We start from the raw sequence: 25,332 nt of genomic DNA on the forward strand, positions 1-25,332 counted from the left end.
GGTGCCCCAACAGAGTTGGAATATTCTGATAGATACATTTAGTTTGTAACTTTACCTCCCATCTGGTATCATTTATTACTGCACACTATTATAAAGAGTTTGCATTTTATCAAAATCAACAAGTCTTGATATGTCGACCTCAGGTAGTTTCTGATCAGCTCGGCAATTTTCTCCACTTCCGGGACCAAGTGTCAGGAAGTCTGCAGGTGAGGTAAGGTATGCAAACTCATTTTCTTGTTAGCTAAAGCACATATGTTAAAAAGGTAACTAAATAATTATTTCACGATGTAATATTAACAATTGTGTACGCTAAATTCTATTAAGGTATCTGAGTGCTATTCATCTTATAATATTTATGTGCCAAACTATAGGGCATAAAAAGAAACAAATTAAGAACTCTTACTTTTTCACTACTAGGGATTCCTGCTAGTTATTAGTTACAGAGAAGCATGTGGCAGTAATAATGGACTTGACTTTGTTCTGAGTGCTTTCGGCCAGACCGTCTTGTGAAATCTCTTAGTTGGTTTTGTGGTCATCTCGCAATTTGCTGAATGAAGCACTAAACATCTCTACAAATATTTTAAAATACTGAACAGAGCTATTAACTACATTATGGAAGTATTTAAGGATGTTACTGTGGATAACGTAGGATTTTGTAGGACAAAGCAGGGCTGTAACAGCGTTCTTTCTTAGGTAGGTTTTTCAAATGATCGCGCGTCTCTTTCCACTGGAAACACCACCCGCACTGGGGACCGAATTCAGATCACCCGCCCCATGGGGGCGCTCAAGGCCTCTGTATTTGCAGGGAGACCATTTCTTTTGCTAGAGTGGAAAGGAGGTAGTTTCTCTGTTTCGAAGGCCTGTTCTTAACTCTTCTCCTGTCCCCCGCATCTTCCCTTCCCTCGGCCTTCCTCTTCCTAACTATTTCAAATAATTTCCACAGTAGGTATCTTCCAGATCTAAGATGTGTCAGATAGCCCCTCGTGAGCCCTAATGACCTCGTATTACTGGCTTGTGTCTGTGGTTCCTTATTTTCTTTACAAAACAAAACAAAAAGGTAGTGAGGCCAGGTCAACCTTTGTGCCCCAAGCTGTGGATGGAGCTAGAAAAAGAATCCTGCGTCCCAGCAGGGGAGTGTGTTAGGCTGTGGAGAGGAATCTAAGAGCTTAAGTAACTTGCCCCAGACCCCACAGCCGGGGAGTGGAAGAGCTTAGACTCAGCTGCGGGGCCGTTCTGGCCCCAAAGCCGGTTGTTTAAAAGCTGAATTCTTCTTCAGTAGAAATAACACAGTCATCTGTCACCTGGCGTGTCTTCAGCTAGAATTCCCCATTAATTGGCAGGCTGTTCTAGTGCCAAAACAAATCCTGTTTATAATGCAAATCCTCAGGGCCCTCCTTAATCATCAGAGAGATTAAACAGTGTTCACCGTGCTTTATTAGGTATACTTTATGACGTTGTAATTCTTCGAAAATTTTTTGTCCATAAATCGTCAACAGAGTGACAGTTTAATTCTTTCTTTTCTTGAGGCGTAATTAATGCTGGGCGACTTTTTTTAACGTGACTATTTGAGCACTGCATTCCCGTACTGCGTTGGGTAGTTGAGAGTTTGCAGCGCTTTACTTAATGAATTTATGCGTTTGTTGAAGCTTTCCCAAAGAACATTGGGGATTGCCAGCAACGTAAGTCCTAGGCACACACCTTCTAAACAACTAAATTCATGGCGTTAAGGCCCAAGACACTGGTGCTGTTTCTTTGAGAAGTATGTTCCCCTGGCCAGAAGGGATGTGAAGTTAACACGAAAGGCCTGTGCTTTTGAGTTGGTTAGTTTGCGATTCATAAACCAAAGCCCTGCAGCCAGAGAGCGTAAAATTGCTGAAACCCATGAATTCCTATTCACAGTGCTTCTCGGAGACAGGAGTGATTCATTGCTTCTCTGGTTGAGGAAAGTCATGTGCTGCGGGAGGCTGTATGTGAAACGTCAGGTAGTAGTAAAATTATTCTTAGAATTGGCCTTACGCCATCTCGTCTTTCTGTTGGGTTTTCAAAGGCAGCGTCTTGACTAAGGAGAATTTTAAAGTCTCTGTACCAAGGGGTTCCCAATAAAAAGGTATTCTGGAGTCTTGGGAGAAGTCCTATAGAAATATTTTTTAAAAAGTAAGGTGCGAGCAGGGGAGGGGCAGAGAGAGAGAGGGGAAGAGAGAGAATCCCAAGCAGGGTCTGCACTGATAGCGCAGGGCTCGAACTCCCCAACCGTGAGATCATGACCTGAGCCGAAATCCAGAGTTGGATGCTTAACCCACTGAGCCCCCCATTACTCCTGAATAGCTTTTCCCTTTTGTCTTTTTGGGGGGTAAAAGCGTAGGAAGACAGGTAGATGGGTGGACGGATGCAGCGATCGCCATAACCGAATGAATGCAAATGTTGGGGGGCTAACCCGATAGATTTTAGGGAGCGCCCCTCGTGGCTCCAGTGGAGGTGAAGCAGTTCTCACACATGCTGCTTGTCCGTGTGACAGTTCCAGAGACGAATAAGGACAGGACCGTTTTTATGTCGGCAGGGATTGTCTGATTTATACTCTGTCACATTCTTTCTAGTTTTCCATGTTAAAAAGCTCCTTGCTTTGTTACCAAGATAATAAAAGTAGATGGCAGTTTGGTCTGCTCTGGTTTTTTTTTTTATTTAAATCCATACCTGGCAAAATGTATAATTGGCAGCCTTTACGAGAGTCTCCTTCCCCCCCCGCCCCGATTTGTGGGGACACTCTTCTCCACCAGGTCCAGAAATCGGCACTGTTGCTGTAGTGGCGACAAGGCCTGTGGACCCAGACGGAAGTGACACTGAGCACCAGCTCTGCCCCTTCCTCAAGGCCAGAGCGCGATTCAGCCTGTTCTCTAGAGTAGAATTAAATATGCTCCCCTGGCAAGGTTTTTGTAGAAGCCAGAGGAAAGCTATTTAAAGCCCCTCACAGGACCGGTGCCTCCTCCCAGGGGTGACAAGAAAAGGTAGCTTTCAACACTGAGTGACTGTGTGACTGACCTTGGACAAGTTACTTAACCCCTTTGTGCCTTGTTTTTTGTTTTGTTTACTCTTCGTCTGTAAAATGGGGCTGATGAAAGTACACCTGGCCTACAGAATGGTTGCCGAGGGTTCAGGAACGTTCACAGAAGGTGCTTTGTGTGCAGTGAGCCCTCCTTGGGGATTAGCTGCTGCTTATGCTTCTGTCACTATTGTAACAAGTTCAGCCACCACGGGGGACTTACAGGTGGTCCTCATGGAGTCTACAGTCCTGTAATGAGGTCCTATCCAAGCACGCAAGAAACGCTGGTATTAAAATAGCCCTTGCAAACTGTGATCAGTGCTTCCAGAAAGCTAAGGTCCCGGCCTTGAATACATACTCAGTAGGGTTTGTTAACTTAAAAAAAAAAAAAAAAAAGAAAAAAAGGATGAAGTAGTACGTGAACCAGAAAAGTGTGGCCTCTGGGACCTTAGACTGAGCTGTCCTCTTAAGGTGGCTCTGTGATGGCACCAAAAAATAAGTCCCTGCACACTTCTCCCTTTTCCGGAGCCATTAATTCACGAGCAGAACTTGCCAATGTTCTTTTTTAAAGTTTGTTTTGATTTGTTTTTTAGGTAGTGGGTGGGAAAGGGGCAGAGAGAGAGAGAGGGAGAGAGAGAATCCCAAGGAGGCTCCGAGCTGACAGCACAGAGCCTAACGCGGGGCTGGAACTCACGAGCTGCGAGATCATGAGCTGAGCCGGAGTCAGAGGCTTAACCGACCGAACCATCCCAGGCACCCCAAATCTTGCCAACATTCTTAAGCCTTCTAGCAAGAAAGGAGCCAGGCGCTGGAGTCGGGGCGGGGCATCCAGGAGGGCCAGCAGTATCTTTGCTCCACCTCATCTTAGGTTTAAAGTGCTGATCAAGGGTGAGAGCCCCACGCCGGGCAAATATGAGCCCGGCTTTGGGAGAACCCCGCTTCTCTTCCTCCCCCCTTTGTGGGCTTCTCTCTCTCTCTCTCTCCCCCTTCCTCACTTGGGCCCTCTCTCTCAAAACAATAATATTAATTAAATTAATTAATTAAGTGCTTATCAAGTTTCTCCAGAGAAGCTGGGCTTCAGCCCATTGGTAGTTAGTAAGTACTAGTAATATGAAATCCACACACATAGTTGGTAAGGCCCTGTAATATGAAATCAGCGGCTCCTTTCATATATGATCTTCCATCTCCGTGATGTGGCTTTAGTTTTATATGAAACCAGCCTAGCCATTGACAGAGAACTATGGCTTTGTCTGCTCTCCGACCTCTCTTCCCTGGCTGTTCATCAGGCTGGTGGAAGAGGGGTTCCCGGCTCTGGCCACTGACCGTGTGCCCTCTTTTCTGCCCTCCTCCCAGCTGCCATCAGTCTGCGTACGTGTAGCCTGGTCCTTTCTGGATGAGCCTCGGGCCTCTTGTTAGCAACAACCCCTGTATGAGAAGTGTGCTATGCAGAAGGGCTGTTAATCTACTATGCTACTATTCTCTCAGTAGATTAAAATCAAAATCAAAGAAGGAGGGTGTTCCTAATTGATGAATTTTCCAGCTTTCCCAGATTAGCAGGGGGTCCCTGGGACAATTCCGAATGAGTATTACTAGTATTGTAATTGCTTTCAACAGGCGAGGTTAAATGGGGGCAGTACGGGAGCCCCGGTGTAGAGAAGCCCCCGGAGAGCGTAGTGGTCAGGTCCAGCATGATGTGGTGGAAAAGCCCTGACCTAAAGCAGGAAGAGCTGGGCTGGAGCCCGGCATGGCCACTAAGCGGCCAGGTGACAGCCGCACGGGGCCAGTTTCCTGGTCCAGAGTCTTGGCTGTAGATATGTGAATATATCTGCAGGAGAAAGTCTTCTTGAAACAATGTGCCTTTTGCATTTTGTTACTTAAAAATCCTTCAATGTTGGGGCACCTGGGTGGCTCAGTCAGTCAAGCACCCGACTTTGGCTCAGGTCGTGATCTCGCAGTTCGTGAGTTCAAGCCCCGTGTCGGGCTCTGTGCTGACAGCTCAGAGCCTGGAGCCTGCTTCTTATTCTGTGTCTCCCCTTCTCTCTGCCCGTCCCATGCTCGTGCTCTGTCTCTCTGTCTCTCAATAATAAATAAAAATGTTAAAAAAAATTTTTTTTTAATTCTTTAATGTTTTTTATTTTTGAGAGAGAGAGAGACAAAGAGAGATGGAGTTTGACTAGGAGAGAGGAAGATACAGAATCTGAAACAGACTCCAGGTTCCAAGCTGTCAGCACAGAGCCTGATGCGGGGCTCGAACCTATGAACCATGAGATCATGACCTGAGCCGAAGCCAGACGCTTAACCCACTGAGCCCCCCAGGCGCCCCAACATTTTGTTATTTAGAAGGCAGCCTGGCGATTAATTGGATTTGTTACAATCCCGCCAACAGTATCAGAGTGGCTGCTTCCGACCTCGAGCCACACTTTCCTAATCTGATAGGTGAAGGTGATACTGTGTTTCTGTTTGCACCTCTTTTACTATGTGAAGCTGAATGCTTTTCCACTCGGTGAGAATTAACTACTGTTTCTTTTTTCTGTGCTCCTCTATGTCTTTACCTTCCTTTTCGCCACTACTGATTTGTCACTTACAAATTTATTTCGCGGATATTTAAATTAATCTCTGTATAGTCAGATTGGATTTTTCCTTCCACGGTCTTTGTGTTTTCAGTCTTGACGAGAAAGATTTTTTTTCCTATTCCGAGATTATTGAAAAGTTCCTGAGCCCGGGATATCTGCGCTTCATCGTAAGAATGGACTGTAGTTTAGCTTCTGTTTTCCCAGGTGGCTGAACACAGACGGCCCGAGTACAGAGCACAGCGCATGGCTAGTTAGTATTGTGGTGCCATTAACAGTTTCCACAAATGAAAATGCCCGGTTTGTCCCATTAAATTAATGCCCACTGCTTCTGNTTGGGAAGGAAGAAAAGCCTTCTGCCTTGTTGCCAATTTACCACTAATTGAAACACATGGATATTTATTCTCGGTATTGCAGTGATCAAAAGGCCAATGATTGGCCTTCTTATTGGCACGGAGGAGGTATTTCAGCCCTTCAGCCTGCTGTTTCTTAGTTACAGTTGCTACCCTGTGGTGTCCAAGGTGGGACGGTTACAGGCGAGTGGGAAGCGGAAAAGCCACGGTAGCGATTTTCCTCGGGGAAGCCTGGCGTTCTGGGATGTGGAGAGAATTCGTTTATTCACTTATTATTATTTTTTTAAATAGCTAAAGCCGCTGATGCTGCTTAGCCTCATTGGTTTGGGGACTTACAATTTTACCGACTGCTGTTACTGGAGAATTTCTTCAAGGGCCTAAAAAAATTTTTTTAAAAATCGTGATTATTTTGCTAGCAGTCTAGCTCCTTCTATCCAAAAAAGTTATGGATTCCCTGGGCCATGGTTCCCCCATGCCAGCCTCCCCCTCCCCCCAGAAATGGTGATGCTACCATTTGATCCTGCCAGCTTCTCGGGAATATTTTGGGCCCACGTGCAGGGTTTGATGTCCCTCTTGAAGCAGAAAAGCGTCTCTGAATGTAAAGCAGCCACCTCACTCATGTCTTACAATTACCAGAACTAGGTAATGTGGCCCAGGCGACTCTGATTACCAGTTTCAGGTCTAATAAAACAATAAGCCATCCACTAAAAAAACTCAAAGCCAGCTAAAATCCATTATGCTGCGATGGCTTATTTTTGTACTCTGTATGTCTTACGTCAGATATGTCCTTACAGAAGTATCTGTGAGGGTGCTTGGGGGGCTCAGTCGGTTAAGCTTCCGACTTCGGCTCGGGTCATGATCTCACGGTTCATGAGTTCGAGCCCCACATCGGGCTCTGCCTTGATTGTGTGGAACCTGCTTGGGATTCTCTTTCTCTTCCTCTCTCTGCCTCTCTCTTTTTCTCCCTCCCTCTCTCTCTTTCTCTCTCAAAATAAACTTTAAAAATGTATCTGTTAGCTTTCTCCCATTGTTCTTTTTATAGCCGAAGCTTTCTCCATCAACATTTTATTTTGTTTTTAAGCACGCACACAACGCTCACCTGCATTCAGCCTAGAAGAACTCGCTTCACTTGCTTCAAGAAAGCTAGTACAGAAAACTCTGGATGTAGCCCTGACTTATTATTATTAATATTTTTTTAGCCATAACTTATAAATTGTGTTGGAAGAGGTGTTAGAGATAATCTAGCATTCCTGTAAAGAGAGAGAGATCCGCAAACGTGAATAGCTGTTCAAGATTGTAGATGATGGTCAAAACCAGACGAATAACTTTGGACTCCCGCTTTAACCCGCTCACCAGGAAAACACAGTGAAACCCCAATGTTTACTTGCAGTTTTCTTTAGAGTTTAAGGATCATGCCGTGTATCTAAATAATGAAAAGCGTTCAGAGCAAACCTGTCGCACAGAGTAGCGCTGTTCAAAATCGATTGCAGCTGTGTGAATAGGCGTTCACACGGAAGAAGGAAGGCGGTATTAAGACCCCGCTCTCATCATTTACAGAGTCTCTTGGGGATGCTGATGTCTAGGCGGACACCCTTGGACACGGACCCCTATAACTCAGAACCCGAGGCATCCCTGACCTGGATTGCTCTGTTGATAGGAATAATCATTTTGGCTTTGGTCGCTGGGAGGAAGAGTAATCTGCCTGCTGTGTTTCTCAGCGGCAGGCCGGCGCCCATGTTCGCAAGGCCTCTGCTATGGTTCTGTCCGGGGTCCTTTCCTTGGGAAGTCTGTGGTGTCAAAGGTCAGAGGAGGAGGAGAACAGGTGTCTTCCGGCCAGTACCGGTCAGAGTCTGTAGCCGGCACAGCTGAGCTGGGGGGAGCTCACTTAGTAACGTGAGAGGTAAACTGAGGTCATTCACCCAACCACCATTCATTGGACCTTAACGAGATGTGTGCAGAACGCAGCTTGAAGGGGACCGAAGACAGAACCTCCTGGACGAGCTCCTAACTCGGGAGAGGCTACTTCTGGCGTCCTTTAAGAACGAGGGTGCAGAACCCGATCTCATCAGGTATGACGTTTTCCTCCCCGGGGATTACGTGGGTGGGTGGAAAGTATCCTTTGCCGGGATCACGGGTGTGTTTCCTGAGCGGCTCGATTCAACTAGTAGACTGTATCCAGGTCCTTTACAGTGTTTGCCCTGGCGTGATCTTTCAGCGTAGCATTCTCTGATTTTCTGGATTTAGTAAACCAGGTATGTTGGGTGGACTCTCATCCCGAGGGAAGACTGTTTGAGCAGAACACGGATGGAGCCGGGAAATCTCCTCTGCGTTCTTCGGTTGTGCTTTCTGCTACGCTAGCTGCCTCTTCAGCTCCTCAAGTCACGTGTGGACCTGTGTGGGGAAGAGGGGTGTTTATTTTCTCTGGCCCGTTCTGTGCCCGTGAGCCACTCCCACGCCATGGAGGGGACAGCCGCTGTGCACCCCGCCCTGCCGGAAGGCCCGGAGAAGCGGGCCAGCTCTCCAGGGTTGGGGTTCACGATCCCCGTGCGGTTACCTCTTTGGAACTGGCCCCCCTCCCCTCCTTCCGGAACTCCTGTAACTTCATCGTGGGAACCATCGCGATGGTTCAAGGAAAGGAACTTAGCGCAGAGGCGTCTTCGCCGCCGGGGATGGTGCTTTCATTCCGCAGAGTGGCTTGCTTCTGCTTAGGTCCCAGTTAGGAATAACGTGGCTTCCCAAGGGCAGTGCTTTTTTACCTTTGGCCACAAGTTACTGGGCCCCACGTCAGACAGTTACATCGAGGAGGGGCATGGGGGGGTCCCAGGTAAGTACGATATGCAGTCGGGATTGCAGACCATGTCCCTGGGGTAAGCGGAGGAGAAGGGAACAGTTTCCTGTTGGCCCCAGACCTTGGGAGCGTGTGATCCAGGGATAGAGAAAGAGATCACGAAAGACAGGCAGCCAAGTGGAATCCCAAGTTGTTTCCGTGGGGAAATGAAGCCCAGGAGTCTGGGAGGGGCGCGTTGTGTCCTGGGCAGGGTCTGGAAGAAGCTGAAGTGGGCCAGATGGTTCTCTGGCGGGGTGTGGCGGGCGAAGGCAGCTATCCAGGGCCCACCAAACGGAACACAGAGCAAGGGGTCCATGGTGTAGTCAGGGCCGTCCGTCAAGAAGTCCAGAGAGTAAAGGCGTAGCTAGCAGAGCCAACTGGAGAGGGAGTGGGGGGGGGGTGGCATCTGAATACCTCTGCGGTTGCGGGGGTAGTGATCATGACGGACAGTAACAGTTACCCCCTGACAGGAGTGTGCTATGTGTCAGGCTCTGCTTACAGCTCTTCGCTGTGTCATTTAAGGATGTGGAAGGGGCCACCTTATGTATCGGGCCTCGTGGGTTTTGCCGTTCTTTTAGTCCCCTCTCGCTTGTTACGCATCTTCACTCCTGGGACAGTCTCTGTATCCTTGTCATTTAAAGTGTGACCTTTGCACAGGAGGCGTCAGCACCGCCTGTGAGCGTGTTGGACGCAGAATCTCAGATCTTGCCCCAGACCTTCTGGGTACGCGTTTCTGAAACAATTTGATTTAAAATTTTTTTTTTGAAAGAGAGAGAGAGAGTGAGCCAGAGAGCCAGAGTATGAGCAGGGCAGGGGCAGAGAGAGGGAGACACAGAATTTGAAGCAGGCTTCAGGCTCTGAGCCGTCAGCACAGAGCCTGATGCAAGGGCTTGAACTCGTGGACCATGAGATCATGACGTGAGCTGAAGTGGGACACTTAACTGATTGAGCCCCCCAGGTGTCCCTAAAACTTTTTTAAGAAGGCTCCACGCCCAATGTGGGACTTGAACTCACTATGCTGAGATTAAGTGTTGCATGCTCTACTAACTGGAGCCAGCCAGGCTCTCCTGAATCTGCATTTAAAGGTTTTTAAAAAAATGTTTATTTATTTACATTGAGAGAAAGAGACAGAGAGAGACAGGGAACGAGTTGGGGAGGGGCAGAGTGAGAGGGAGAGAGAAGTTCCCAAGCAAGCTTTGCTCTGTCAGTGTGGAGCCTGACACAGGGCTCAAACTCATAGATCGTGAGATCGTGACCTGAGCTGAAATCAAGAATTGGACGCTGAACCGACTGAGCCGCCCAGGCACCCGATGCAGATCTTCAGGTATTTTTAACAAGGATCTTCGGGATTTGAATGCAACTTACAGTTTGAGAAATACAGCTCTATAGCCTTTGTTATTTTTTTTTTTTAATGTTCATTTATTTTTGAGAGAGAGAGAGACAGAGCATGAGTAGGGACTGTCAGAGAGAGAGGGAGACAGAGAATCTGAAGCAGGCTCCAGGCTCTGATCTGTCAGCACAGAGCCCGATGCGCGGCTTGAACCCATGAACCACGAGATTATGACCTGAGCCTGAGTCGAATGCTCAACTGAGGGAGTCACCCAGGCGCCTCTACCCTTTGTTCTTGACGGTGGCACTGGGCATCTCAGAAACCCAAGAGACTTATACAAACAATAAAAAAAAGAAGAGAGAGATAGAGAAAGAAAAGAAATACAGGTGGCAGGGCTGGACACTTGCGAAGTCGCAGTGGGCAGCCTGGTGGGAGGCCCGGGTCGCAGCCATGCGGGGCAGTCTCCTCAGGTGTGTCTCACGGGTCAGGCGAGGCCGCCGCTTCGTGCCCACCTGAGGTGCCAGCTGAAAGCCCACGTCTGCCACGCGCCTCCCAGGTCCCAGGCATGCGCTGAGCTCCCGGAGATCTTCCTGATGTCCATGTTGCGTTGGAGAAACTGAGGTTTGGGGGGGGTGGGCAGGTAAGACTCTGAAACCGATGGGCCTCGGAGCGTGGGTTTTATCCAGACGCGGGCGTCGACGCCTGTGACCCCGCAGCCACTGCACCGCCAGCAGCGCCCGACCTGGCTTCTGGGCTCCGCCCATGGCTTGCTGACCCCCCAGCCTCCTGGGCTTTGAAGTCCTTGACCTTGAGCTGCGGGTGGGTGTGCTGCCTCTCTTTCACTGTTAGGACAAGGTGAGGGGATCAGTGTGAAGGGCTGCGCGAACCCCATAACCTTTACAGACGCAAGGTGTTCCTCCCACGAACGGTGCCGCTGCTGCCTCCTTCCTCCCCGCTGACTGGCCAGTCTGGTTCCGGTGTGCCCGCTCCTTCTCCCCTCCAGATCTCGCTCTGTGCCCCCGTCCTCGGTGCCTGGCTTGCTGCCGTCTCGCTAGCCAGCAGTCGCCTGTTAATTCTCGCAGCGGAATCGATGGCGGCAGGGACCTGCCTCCTGGAGGTCTGACAACGGAAGCCTCCTTGAGCCCAGAGTGAGTTGACTGATGGATTTCCGTGTAGTCGGTGGATCCGTGCAGGGGTGTTTGGGGTGAAGCTGCCGAGACCAGCGCCTCCTCCCTGTCCTGTGTTCTGGGCTGATCCATGTGGCGGGCAGACACGTGCGACTTCTGGGGGAACGGTTGGGGTGGCTTGGGGACGGCAAGGCCACACAGAGCAGGAACCGCAAAGCAACGATGACCTAAGTCCTGGGGGATTGAATCACTGAGGCAGCTGGACATGCTTGTTTACACGCCCTCAGGATGGGACCAAGCGGAACGTAGATGTCGTCGTGTTATCTTAGCTCAAGGAATGGAAGTCGGAAATAGTTTGGAGTAGCTTCCAGAAGAATTCTGTTGAAATGTGCGTAAGCACCGTGGGGCAGAAGGGGCTCCTGAGGAGGGATTTGAAGCAGGTGAGAAAGGCTAGAACAGTCCGTTCCGGGTGGCATAGGGGCCAGCCAGGAGCAGGAGCCAGTGTGGCCCTGCGCATGTCCTGGAGGAAGCCAGTCAGTGCGGGTAAAGAGGAGAGCTGGCGGTAGGCGGCCTGCGGGTGGATTGTTGGGGAGTCCCTATCGAGCCCACATTGCTATCAAGCACGTGGCGACACAGGACCATGTGTGCACCTGCTGCGGGCACTTGCTAGGCTGCTCCATCGGGCGCCACCCACCAGGGGCTTAGCTACCAGAAACGTCCTTTCTCACAGTTCTGGAGGCCGGACAGCCAGACCCACGTGTCCTCGGCAGCATCGAGCCCCCTGACGGCCGTGATGGAGGGTCTCTTCTAGGCGTCCCTCCCGCTCTTGAAGGTGGCCGACTTCTGTCTGTGTCTTCAATGTGGTCCTTCCCCCGTGCGCACACACATCTGAGGTCTGTGTGTCCAGGCTCCCTCTTCTCATAAAGAGAGTGGGCGAGTTGGGTTATGGGCCACCCAACGACCCCACTGTACTCAGTGACCTCTTTAGCGAACCTGTCTCCAAATGCTGTCACGTTCTGAGGTACGTACCAGGGGGTAGCACTTTAGCCCCATATTCGTAGGAATTTTTGGTGAGGACACAATTCAGCCCAGAACTCAGCCCTGAGAATGCACGTTCTGTGACATTCCAGGGGAATCTGGTCACTGAGAGGATGTGTAGTAGATAAAAGCATTCCAGCATTCTCCAGTATTACGTAGGCAAATCCATGGGAAATCTGCTTTCGGGCCGCTTTCGGGCAAGCGGATGAGGATCACGGTAAAGGTCACAGTCGCTAGCAGTAGATGGTGATCAGTTGGAAGTCAGAGCGCCTGGTCTTTGATTTCACTCACCTGGCGACATCAGAGTGTTTTTTTTGCCCTCTGTGCCCCTCATCCCCACACCTGAGGCCTCCCCTTCCGCCCCCAAGTTCTGGTACCCTGATCATTCTTTCACCGGTCTTCTGAGGTTCCAAATTCGCATGAAGACATAGCCAGGCTGGGTTCACGGTTCAGCGCGTCCTCTGCATCTGGACCATGTCAGGATTGCCTGGTCCTTTCTGATACCAGCCATCAGGGACCTTTCAGCTCTGTCTTCAGAGGGACCTCATTCCCTTCCCTGCCAGTCCGTTTCTGTGACTCACACCGACTTCCTCGGGCCTCCCCACGGTTAGTTCCTGGTTCTGAGCTCCGAGGAGCACCCTTTTCTACTTCTCTAATCTGTGGACTCCTCCGGCATTTTTGTTTGCTTCTGTCATTCTTTGTTGTTGTTTTTTTTTTTAAGTATTTATTTTTGAGAGAGAGAGAGAGAGCGCAAGCAGAGGAGGGGCAGAGAGAGAGGGAGCCACAGAATCTGAAGCAGGCTCCAGGCTCTGAGCTGTCGGCACAGAGCCCGATGCCGGGCTCAAACCCACAAACTGGGAGATCATGACCTGAGCCGAAGTTGGACGCTCAACCGACTGAGCCACTCAGGTGCCCCTGCTTCTGTCATTCTTTAAGTCAGTGTGGGTTGCTTCATCACGGGGGGGGCGGGGTGGCACATGTCTGTGCCTTAGGTCACCATCTCCTACGGAAATGCATTGGCCTGAAAGCCTTATCAGAACCTTCAAGGGGCGCCTGGGTGGCTTAGTCGGTTAAGCGTCTGACTTTCGCTTAGGTCATGATCTCGCGGTTCGTGGGNTCCTAGAAATAAATAAAAAACATTAAAAAAAAAGATCCTTCAAATGTGGTAGGCACGCTCTCTGTGGCACATGTGGACATGAATGCTAGGCCGCCAGCAGACGCAGGGCTAATCGGCTTGCTAATCAGTGTCTCAAAGCCCGGTGGCAGCCAGCAGCCAGAGGGCAGGACTGTTTGTCCGATCGGGCCCCTGCTTCTGCCTCTCCGTCCTGTTTCCTTTGTGTGACCCCGCTCTGCTCTTGCCTGCACCCGAGACCGTAGCCTCCTCTCTCCCGGGTCCCCCACCCCGCCCTCTCCTCCTCCTCCCCCTTCCTCCTCGTATGTGGCCTTATTAAGGAGAGTCCTGTCAGACCTCAGCTGGGATTAGCATTTCCCGTACACAGATGTTGACGTGGCGATCACGCAGTTGAATGTGTGGCCGTCAGGTGACGCGATCTTAGCTTCACCTCACGGATTACCGATCATTATTTTAAAGCAGTAAACCTCGATGGGAGACTGCGGTCTAAAGAAGCGATGGTTGACTAACTTAGGGCATTTGGAAACTTGTTAAAGAAGTCTCCGCCGTAACAATGTCTCTCAGAAGATAAGCCGCGACTCATAAGGACACTGCTTTAAAATTCTCCTGCCCTTTCTACTTGAGAGCATTGCTGAGTCTCACAATTAGTTAAATCTTTGTCTGTAGAGAGAGGAAAACAATCATTGCATACTCGGCTGCTCTGTGAGCATCTCGGAGATTATGTGATTAACTCGGCAGTAGTGGGTGGCTAATTGGCTAAGCTTTAATCCTCACACCACCAGCCATATTGAGGATTATAGGAAATAGGAAGTTATTTAGATGTTGGGATGGTAGCTGTGTCTCAGGAATGGCATCTCAGGAGGCAGACCGATTGCTAAAGTCAAAAGAATAACGATGACAACGGCATGTTCTCATGTTCTTAGGGTCGACTTCATAAATTTGATGTCCGCTATTTTCCCTTTGAGCTCTTAAAAAAAACAGTATGATATGTTCCGTTTGTATTTCATGGCACTGTATCGGAAACCACAGTGGACAAAAGAAAAACTTACATTTGGTTTTACATGAAAAGCACCCCTCCCCCATTTTAGGTCATTGGATGTTTTATTTCAAATTACAGCCTGAGTTACAAGAAGGATGATTCATAGCTGATTCTACTTAGGTTTCCTAAAGAATCATCACTTGATATTTTATGTTGCCTAAAGTTATTAACACAGGAGCAACCTACTTTTTAAAAGTAGGAATAGCTGGGGGCGCCTGGGTGGCTCCATCGGTTGAGCGTTCGACTTGGGTTCAGGTCATGATCTCACGGTTCGTGAGTTCGAGCCCCATGTCGGGCTCTGTGCTGACACCTTGGAGCCTGGAGCTGCTTCAGATTCTGTGTCTGTTTCTCTCTGCCCCTCCCCAGCTTGTGCTCTTTCTCTCTCCGTCTCTCTCAAAATAAATAAATTATAAAAGAAAAAAAAAAAGAAGTAGGATGGCTGGATTAGAGCATATGCACTTGTGACTCTCACAGGAGCAGTGCAGACTTCTGTGTGGGTGCCTGTTTCCATCCAGTGCTCCCCAAACGCTGTGTCACTACACGTGGGTCCCCTATTCCAGTCTCATGTATGAAGCCTGTCCCTTCTTAGTCGAGTTTTACGCCGCTCCTATATGTAATCGTAATGAACGGTATTCTCAAAAACTCTCCCTTGTTTCCTTTGAGTGCTCTCGTGATTTCATTTCATAACCGTTAAATATTTGATCCATTTGGAATTTAATGTGGTGAAGGGTATGAATCCTACTTTTTTCCTACTTGGCTACCCTAATTTTTTTTTTTTTGCTTCCATATTGCGTTTATTATAATAAGTGCTGCAGCTACCCTAATTTTTTATTGTGTTTTGTTTTCCTGAATGATCCATTTTCACAAATTTTGAGATGGTGAGCTTTATACTGTTACACATCTGTGTGTGTGTGTGTGTGTGTGTGTGTGTGTTTGGATCTGTGTCTGGACTTCGTGATGTGTTCTGTGGTCTCTCTGACTACTCATTTGCTAGCACCTTTGGAGTTTGTATTAAAAGTTTTAATACATGATAGTCTCCTGTCATTACCCTCCTTTTTAAAACTGTTTTATTTATTTTAGAAAGAGAGAGCGTGATGGGGCGCCTGGCTCAGTGGGTTAAGTATCTGACTTCAACTCAGGTCATGATCTCATGGTTCATGGGTTCGAGCCCCATTTGGGGCCCTGTGCTGACAGCTCAGAGCCTGGAGCCTGCTTCGGATTCTGTGTCTCCCTCTCCCTCTTGACCCTCCCCTGCTCATGCTGTCTCTATCTCTCTGTCAAAAAAAAAATTTTTTTTTTTTAAATTTAAAAAAAGAGAGCAAGCATGAGCAGGGGTAGGGGCAGAGGGAGATAAAGATAGTAAGAATCTCAAGCAGCCGTTAGTGCAGAGCCCAGGGCGGGGCTCAATCCCATGACCCTGGGATCTTGACCTGAGCTGAAATCAAGAGTGGGACGCTTGATGGAATGAGCCACCCAGGTGCCCTTTTACTTCTTTTTTAAGAGTTTTGGGGTTCTTCTTTTAAACATGAATTCTAGAATCAGCCAACCTAATTTTTAAAAGGGAAAAGTAACTGGTTTTTAAAATTGGCATTCCATGAACTCTTGAAACCCTTTATAATATCGAATCTTCCTCTCAAGGAACATGGGGTGTGTCTCAACTTGGTCATGATTTCGCTCAGGGCTCTCAGAATGTCTTCTCCCGAGTGAGCTGTGTGCCCTTGTGGTTTAATGTATGTTTAGGTATTTTACATTTTTGTTGGTTTCAGATTGTTTCATGCCACGATGCTTTTTGGTTGTTGTTTAGAGGGAGGCTGTTCACATCTGACGCCTGCTAATTAATATAACCACCTTCTTACTGCTCCGATTGTTTCTAGTCTTTCTGTTGATTCCCTTATATTTTCCAGTTATTATTTGTTTTATTAAAACATTTTTTTTTAAATGTTTACTTACATTTGAGACAGAGACAGATTGTGAGCAGGGGAGGGGCAGAGAGAGAGGGAGACACAGAATCTGAAACAGAGTCCAGGCTCCAAAACTGTCAGCACAGAGCCCCACGCGGGGCTCGAACCCACAAACCGTGAGATCCTGACCTGAGCCTGCTCGGACGCCCAACCGACTGAGCCCCCCGGGCGCCCCTCTGTAACTACTATGGAAAACTATTTGACCACATTTCCTAAAACTGAGCGGTACAGAAGCGTGTATAAGACCGTTTCTCGCAGCGTTATTCTTAATACTCCCACCTGGAAGCAGCCCTGTGTGCACCTCCGCTCCGGTGGGGAAGCACACCATGGCGAATCTGTACAGCGATCCGACAGACGCGAGAACAAGTGACCTACAGCTCCGCGCCACGCACCGCGGTGGGCCTCACAAACATGCTGGGCAAGAAGAGTCTGACATGGGAGCGCGTGCTGTAAGAGTGTGTTCCTGTGAAGGCGACACTACTTACAGGGTTCCAGATCACCAAAGGGGGTCCCTTTGCGGGAAGCCATGCGTCAGAAGGGGGCACGAGCGGCCCTGGTGTGCCTTTGGTGCGATTGCTTGCCAGGGTAGTGACTAAGCGGGCGTGTTGCCTTTGCAGATGGTCTTGAGCTGTATAGTTATGACCCTTCTGTTTCTCTGTTCTACTTGAATTGAAAAACACGCATGGGGCGCCTGGGTGGCTCAGTTGTTTAATGGCCGACTCTTGATCTCGGCTTGGATCCATGGGATTGAGCCCCGGGTCAGGCTCCATGCTTAGCGCGGAGCCTGCTTGAGATTCCTTTTTTCTCTCTGTCTCTCTCCTCCCCCTCTCTCTTCCCCTGCCCCTTTCCCCTGCTCACACTCTCTCTCTGAAAAAATAAAATAAATGTATAGAAATACATATATACACACATTTTTATATAATATATATGAGGACAAGTGTGTATATACCTGTGTAGGTGTATACTTGTATACGTATGTATACTTCTATACATAATGTAATGTATGATAAATGTAAGAAGTGATACAGCGTATGCCTATATAACACATGTGTACTTATAAGTGAGCACTTACAAATATGTATAAAAATATGTATACTTATATATATGAATATGTATACTTACAAATATAAACGCTTATAAATATATATAACCATTTATACTTATATATGAGTACATATACCTATATACACTTAACATACGTACATACTCATACATATTCATGTATATGCACACACGCGCGAGCATACACACACACGCACGAGCATACACACACACGCACATACACACTGAGAGCAATGTCCTGAACAGACCACAAGGTGGAGATGTAAGTCAGGAGAACTCGGGGGACACTGACCCAGCCCTTCCCAGTTTCTAGATTTTGAAAAGTTAGGATTTTTCTCCCCTGAAGTGAGGGGGAGTGTTAGGCTGCTGGTGCTGCCCAGCTTCGGAACAGGGACTCTGTCACCCTCCCGTTCTCTCTTCTTCTCTCTCCGGTCCTTCTTCCCTCCCCTTCCTCTGTGTGACAGCCTGTGTCATTTGAAAACTTGCCCTCGGTGACTGTAGACCCCTGCCCAGCCTGTCTTTTCTCTTTCTCTTTCTCTCCCCTTCCTCTTCCTTCCTTTCCCCTTCCTCTTCCTTCCTTGCCTTTAGATCTTTCTCTTCCATTTCTCTTTCCTCCTAAGAAAAAAATTAATGTTTGAATCTGGCATTTCTTGATTTTAGGGGTTTTTCCCCTACTTTTAATTTTAAAAGCAGAGGGATGCTTTCGATACCACTTTCTGTCCGTCTACGCCAACGTTGTAGGTCTTCATTCCCCTAATGCCTTCCCTCCCGTGCCCCTCCCCTGGGGAAAGGACTCAGCCTTAATTGGATTTGAAACAAATTATCAGCGTGGCACATGCTCATTGTAACAAGTCAAACCATGCTGAGGTGTAGCGGAAAATTCACTCCCTCCCTTCCTTTCCCTCCAGCGCACTGTCCTGCGGTAACTAGTGTTAGCCAGCCGGGTGGCTTCCCTCCAGACATTTATCTGTATTTATACAAATATTTACAGATATATTTACATGCATATGCATTTCCTCTTTTTTTTTATGAAGACAGAGTTGTACTCTACATATTACCCTGTTATTTACCTTTTTCATTTAAATTTGGAAAGTCCTCCAAATCCATAGATCTAACAGATTCTTTTTTTACTTTTTTTTTTTTAATATTTTTATTTATTTCTAGGAGAGAGAGAGAGAGAGACAGCGTGGGCAGGGGANAGAGAATGTTAGCAGAGTGAGCACGAGTTGGGGAGACGCAGAGGGAGAGAAAGAGAGGCTAAGCACAGAGCCTGATATGGGGTTTGATCCCTCGACCTTGAGTCATGACCTGAGCCGAAATCAAGAGTCAGATGCTCAGCCAACTGAGCCACCCAGGCGCCCCTGACACATTCTTTGAAATAGCTACGTTTTGCCACAGTGTAAATGTACAGCCATTCCTTCAACCACATCCCCCTTTGATGGTTCCCGGTTGTTTCCTTCGTTACCACGACTGGGAAATGCAGCATTCAGTATCTGTAGCGAACATGGCTTTCATCTCTGTAGGACAGAGTCCCTGAAGTGGGATTACGAGGCTGAGGGGTGGGGGTCCATGTCAGCAGGCTCTGCCGGGTTTGTTTCTGAACGTCTCGTGTTCCCCCATGTTTCCCTGCCTGTAGCTGCCCGTGGCTGGTACAGAACCAGTTGGGTTTTATTGATCTGATGGGTGAAAAATGGTATCTTGTTTTGAATTGGAGTCCTTGGGGTGCCTGGGTGGCTCAGTCAGTTAAGCATCCAACTTTGGCTCGGGTCATGATCTCACAGTTTGTGGGTTCAAGCCCCATATCGGGCTATGTGTTGGTATCTCAGACCTTCCCTCTCTCTGCCCTCCCCCAACTCCACTCCCAGTCTGCTGTGCTCTGTCTCTCAGTCTCTCTCAAAAATAAAGATACGTTAAAAATTAAAAAAACCTTTTTTTGAATTGCAGTTCTTAACCTCTCTGGTATATTGGTGACTTTTGATGGAAAGATCAAGATTCCCTACCCTTGTATGTACTCATTTCAAATTATAAAGACCAGGTGGCAATTGAGAAAGGAGGAAATTCCAGTCTATGAAGAAGCTGTGGGAATAGAGCAAGAGTCACCTATATATACCAGATCCTTAGTTACTTTTGTTGTTGTTGTTTTTAAAGCCTATTAAATACTTTCCAACTTGGGTTTTTTAGAAGTGAAAATGTATAAAACACTGAAAAAAGTATCTTCTCATTTACTGAAAAGGGTTTTGAGGGCACCTGGGTGGCTCTGTTGGTTGAGCGTCTGACTCTTTCTTGACTTTAGCTCAGGTCATGATCCCAGGGTCAGGGGATGGAGCCCCACGTCGGGCTCTGCGCTGACCTTGGAGCCTGCTTAAGATTCATTCTCTCTCTCTCTCTCTCTCTCTCTCCCCCCTTCTCCTCCCTCCTCTGTTCCTCTCCCCTCCTTGTGTGTACTCTCTCTCTAAAAATTAAAAAAATATATGTATTAAAAAAAGGGTTTTCTATTTCTCCCTGCCTCCCTTCCCTGTTTGCCAAGCACTTGAGATATTATTTGAGCCTCATAAGAATCTTCACGGGTAAGAGAGGAGAGGTTGGTGCCAGTTTGCAGATGGGGAGACATACTTAGAGAAGCCGTCGTGCCCGAGGGGAATGAATGGGAGAGAAGGAGCTAGAACTCAGGCCTCCTTGTCCTCTGCTGTAGGTTTTGTCTCTCGGGTCTCTTGACTCTTGATCTTGGTATGATATGTGGCTGCCTTGTGGGGACCCCTCATTTGTTCGTGTCTCACTGGCCTTGGGTACTTTGTCCTTTTTCCTGATTGCTGTACGTAACGCCCCGCCTCCCCTCCATCCGTTCCAGCCACGTGTGGCTACGTCTGCTTGTGTGATTCAGTGGCAGGAACAAAGGGTGTGGTATTCCAAAACCCAGGTTTGAGTTCTGACTCCGTTTGTGTCTTGTAAAACTGCAGATCACCCCAACTCTACAAAATATCGTGAGGGCCACATGAGATAAGTGTAGGCGAATGCATCGGTTTATGCCTTCGTAAGGTGCTCTTGTAAACATTACTGAGCACGTGCCGCCATGGCTCTTAGCAGAGGGGAATCCAAAAATGGCATGCCCTTCGGAGAGGCCTTTCTATCCTGCATGAAGCAATTAGAACACAGTGGACATTGGTATGTGAGTGCCGAATCGTGTGTTGTGAGCCATAAATGGCGTATGGGGTAAAGACAGGGAGAGACCTTACGGTAAGGGAGGTGGGGAAGGAGGTGAGAGAATTGAGCCCTGAGTCAGCAATTGCAGAATTAGTAGAATTCACATGTTTTCCCTCTTACTTGGGTCTTTTCTCAAGCCCTCCCATTAGACTGATCATTTCCGTACGAGCCTCCAGATTGGTGCCCAGGTGGTTGTAGAGATGGTTACCTAAGGGCACTTATGGATTCGTGGGCTCCATCCTCAGAGAAAAAGTGAAAAGCACCATTGGAAAGCATGGGTGCCCATCTCGAGAACTGGAGTGTTTAGATGGGAAAGAGATGAATTGATACAGTTATAAGCAAGATTATTGAAGTGGGAATGATAACTATGTAGGTGGTTCTTGGCTTTTATGCATCTCGGGCGTATACATATCTTTCGTTGCCGCGTTTAGATGGTCTTGTAATGCCCGATTAGCGTTTCTGCCTGTCAGCTGACAAATGCAGATTTCCACGACTCTCGGTAGCCCTTCTGCCAGCTAAGGATTTCGTTGTATTACCCTGGTGTGTTTGTCGTGGGACAGTTTTCATTGACACGACTAAGCGACTCTTTTACTGCATTTTCTCTTTATTTTATGAGTGAGGACGGAAGCAAATAAGGGGCAAGATAGTAGAGTCGAGACGAAGATGTACATCGATGTTCACGCCAAATGCCTCAGTGCAATCGGTAACCTCCGTAGGGCACCCGTCAGGTTTGTCCTTGAAGGGTGCTTGGTCATAAAGAGCAAAGTGGGGGATGTAGGGCCCCTGTTACTCAAACAACGGTGTCAAGAAGGCTCAGTTCTCACAACAGAACTCCCCCCCCCCCATATGTAAGCATACAGTTGACTTTTGCTCATTCTGTTTCCAAACATGTTTTCACAAGTGCTTTGTGTCATCGCGGAAGGAGTGCCTTGTAAATAAATGGCGGTCATCGCACTGCTCAACATTTTGTCATTGAGTCGTAAGCACAAACCAGCAGATGGCTCCCGGTCACCATGCACTTGGCAGGCAGCTCCTTCATCTCACTTAGAATTCTTCTGTTTTACATGCCACCCTACGTCCCCCCTCTTCTCCTCAGGAACCCTGACAGTCAAACACGGAGGGCAAAGGACTGTTCCCTTTGGTTTTATTTTCTAGATTTTGGGTTGCTTGGACTCTTAGAAAGAGCATCCTGGGGTTTCTGAAATTCGGTTTGGAGGCCAAAAGAATGACTTGTGATGACCTTTTCCACCCTGCGTGTCTGTTCTTCTGCAAACTGTTTCATCAGGTTTTTAACTTAATGTTAAAACATTGGTAAATGTGGCCGGCAGTGAGGAAGGAGAAAATGAGACTGGTTTAAAACTAGAAAATTCTTTGACTGCAGTAGGTTTTACTTTATTTTATTTTAATTTTTTTAACGCTTATTCATTTTTGAGAGACAGAGACAGAGGGTGAGTGGGGGAGGAACAGAGAGAGAGAGAGGGAGACACAGAATATGAAACAGGCTCCAGGCTCCGAGCTGTCAGCACAGAGCCCGACGCAGGGCTCGAACGCAGGCTCACAAACCGTGAGATCACGACCTGAGCTGAAGTCAGACGTCCAACCGACTGAGCCCCCAGGTGCCCCCGACTGCAGTAGATTTTAAAAATGCCATGGCAGGGATCTCCTAGGATGCTAAGTAAGGACATTTTCCTTGTCTGAGCTCTTCTTTGTTTTGGACTCGTACTCCAGAAAGACTGCTGAACGTAACAAAAACAATTGTGCATTTGCAAAAGGCACGGTGTGAGGCATTTATCGTCCCCAGAGTATCAGCTCCTTGAGGTCAGATATTTCTTTGTGTGTCTTGTTCACTTCCGAGTCCTGAGATTAGAGCCCGGCACCTAGCAGGTGCACAGTAAGTATTTGTGGGAAGGATGGACGGACAGGTGGACGAGATACAGAAAAAGAGCAGGACGGAGTCTCGGACCTAGAGAGGTTGGCTGTCTAGCAGACATGGCTGTAAGTAGACATGGGTTCACAGCTGTACATCCTGCAGAGCAGCTGTAGATCCTGCAGAGCAGTTTTACTTTGGGGTTCTTCTTAGGACCTAGGTGGAAGTTTGAGAAAATTCTGGAAGGAAATAAAAAACTTCCCTTCCCTTAGGCTGTGTCGCTTCTCCAAGTCCCCTCCCCACTCCCATCCCCCATCCCCGTCTGAAAATCTTTATCCTCTTCTCGATCCAGTCTGTTCACCAACACTTGGGGGGGGTTTCCTTTGACTCACTGTGGGAATTGCCCCCCCTCTTCCTGTTCCCTCTTGTCATTTCCCTCACCCAGACCCCCGCCACCTTCCGCCTAAACTACCCCAGCCTCCCGGCCCACCTCCCTGGCTGCAGCCTCTCCTCCGCGTAATCCAGGCTGCATATTGTTGCCAGATTTTGCCTCCCAAGAATTTATGTCAAAGAATCTATTTCTGATTGAAATTTGAGCCCCCAGGCATCTCTATATTCACAGAAACTACCAAGAAAAGTTTCGAGAAAGGAGTTAACGCTTTCATCCCGTGGTCGTGTGTTCTCCTCTTCTCAGACAAGCCGGACTGCAAAGATTTGGGGGTCACTTCGCTAACACCCTGGAAACGGGGTGTCTGGTTGCATCTTCCAGCCTCTCTCTGACCCGTGAAGAGGCAGACACTGATTTACACGTATATATTTTTTAGACAAAACTAACATTTTATATAGTCACTCTGACATGTTTCTGAGATGCTAAGGAAAGCTACTTCTCAGAATTCACTGCTTTTTCAATTCTGTTTGGTCCCTAAGGACGCCCTCCCCTCTGATCTCCCAGCAAGCCTCAGCCACTTCTACTTGTTGGCAGAAAAACATGGGTTATCCGTGCATGCGCCCCACCCCCCCATCATCATTTAATCCAAAAAGCATCATTTACTTTGGGCGGACGAAAATGAAGTATTTTCATATCTTCAGGAGCACCCATGAAGCGTTTTGGTAAAATCTTTACAAGACACATGCCCACCCTATTTATTAATGTGGTTTTTATTTCAGAAGTTCTAGAGAAGTTCCATCTTGAAAGAATATGGGCAAAAGTTAACCGATTTACTTAAAAAAAAAACAAAAAACAAAAACATTTCAGGTCTGTCCCAGCCTCAGAAGTATAGTATTTAGCATCTGCCTTCATTAACTCTTCAGAGAAACTCTCCCTCAGCAGACAGAACTCTAGGCGCGGGGTCGAGCCAGAAGGTGTCGGAGTGGAAGAATTCTCTTTCAGGCGACACCCTCTCCATCTGCTTGAAGAATATCAGGCTTTGCCCTGGAGTCTTGGAGGCCTGTAGCGGTAGATTAAGTTTTGTTGTGCTTCTCTTCTCTTCTCTTTTTTTAATCCCTCAAGATAAAGATGTTAACTGCTCCTCTCATTTTGTCTCTCTCCGGCCTCCAAAGCTCACTGGTTTCCTAGTTCAGTTTCATAAACATGTACTGAATGCCTGTTCTCTGGCATATTCCAAAGCCCTGGGCTTCTTGTTGTTTTTTGTTTTGTTTTGTTTTGTTTTTGTTACTAGGAGTATAAACATGACTATCCTGTGGCCTCTTTCCTCGCAGATCTCCTAATTTAGGAAGGGAGACAGATGAGTAAATAGCTAGCTACCATCTTGCTTGATAAACGCCACGTTAGAGGTTTTGAACAAAGTGCTCTGGGAGCACCAGANNNGGGAAAGACCAAACGGGAGAAGTGACATTTGAGTTGAGCCTTAGGGGATGAATAGAATTTTGCCAGATGGACAAAGGGGTGGGGGTGGGGACCCTCCAGACTCATACAAAAACATGAGAGCGTGGAAGTTTGTGCCTTTGTCTGAGCAGCGGTGAGCGGTGTGTAGGGCCGAAGGAGCAGTGAGGGCGTGGAAGGGGGTGTCGGGAGTTGAGCGGGCAGATCCCTGGGGCCATGTTGTCCAGCTGCAAGGTCCTCCCTGGCTCCTCGGGGGCCGGGGCCGTTTGGAAACAGGGAGACGTCCCGGCCAGATCTCTGTTTTAGAAAGAGAGTTCCGGCAGCAGAGCCTTAAGGCGATTTGGATGCGGGTGCCTGGGAACACGGGGGACCAGTCACAAGCTTCGGCCGTGCTCCCCAGGAGAGGTGACGAGGGTCAGAGGCAAGGCAGTACCCGCGGGGCTGGAATGGGGGGCACGGACCCGAGAGGGACGCCTTGGTAACCGATGAGACGGGGGAGAGAAGGGGCAAAAAACAGCCGGGAGAAAGGGCTGGATGACTGGGCCTATGGGGTGTGGGGGGTGCTCCCCAGAGAGCTTACGGGGCGAGTCCGCGGCTTGGTTTTGGGTACATGGGGTTCGCAGTGGAGCAGTCCCGACAGGAAGGCGTCGGTGCCCGAGGCCGGCCTGCAGGGAAGCAGCATGGGCGGAGGGGAGTCCAGTCTCGGGCACAGTGATTTCCAATCAGGAGGAGCGTGAGCGGGACTCAACCCCCCTGGATCGGGATCCCTGGGGTTTCGGCTGTGAATGTGCTGTTCCTCCCAGATTCACCCGCACCCCCGGATCCTGATCTTGCCCTGCTAGGGAGCGGGGCCTGTGCCTCTCCCGCCCGCGGTTAAGAACCCACCACCATAGTGACCCGAGAGAACACGGCCTGTTTCATTTGCGCCCGGGGCACGGAAAGGGC

General features: G+C 48.4%; 1 protein-coding gene across 1 annotated transcript in view; it reads left to right on the forward strand.

The window, feature by feature from the left end:
- The window catches only part of STX8 (syntaxin 8), a 233,480-nt gene that overhangs the window by 9,910 nt on the left and 198,238 nt on the right, over positions 1-25,332 (forward strand). The window contains exon 4 of the mRNA XM_077746725.1: positions 7,919-8,029. Within this exon, the coding sequence (XP_077602851.1) occupies positions 7,919-8,029 (111 nt within the window). The remainder of the gene's footprint in view (positions 1-7,918; positions 8,030-25,332) is intronic.

This window comes from Crocuta crocuta, unplaced genomic scaffold (genome assembly GCF_008692635.1).
Source record: "Crocuta crocuta isolate KB4526 unplaced genomic scaffold, BGI_CrCroc_1.0 scaffold139, whole genome shotgun sequence".
Taxonomy (NCBI): Eukaryota; Metazoa; Chordata; class Mammalia; order Carnivora; family Hyaenidae; genus Crocuta; species Crocuta crocuta.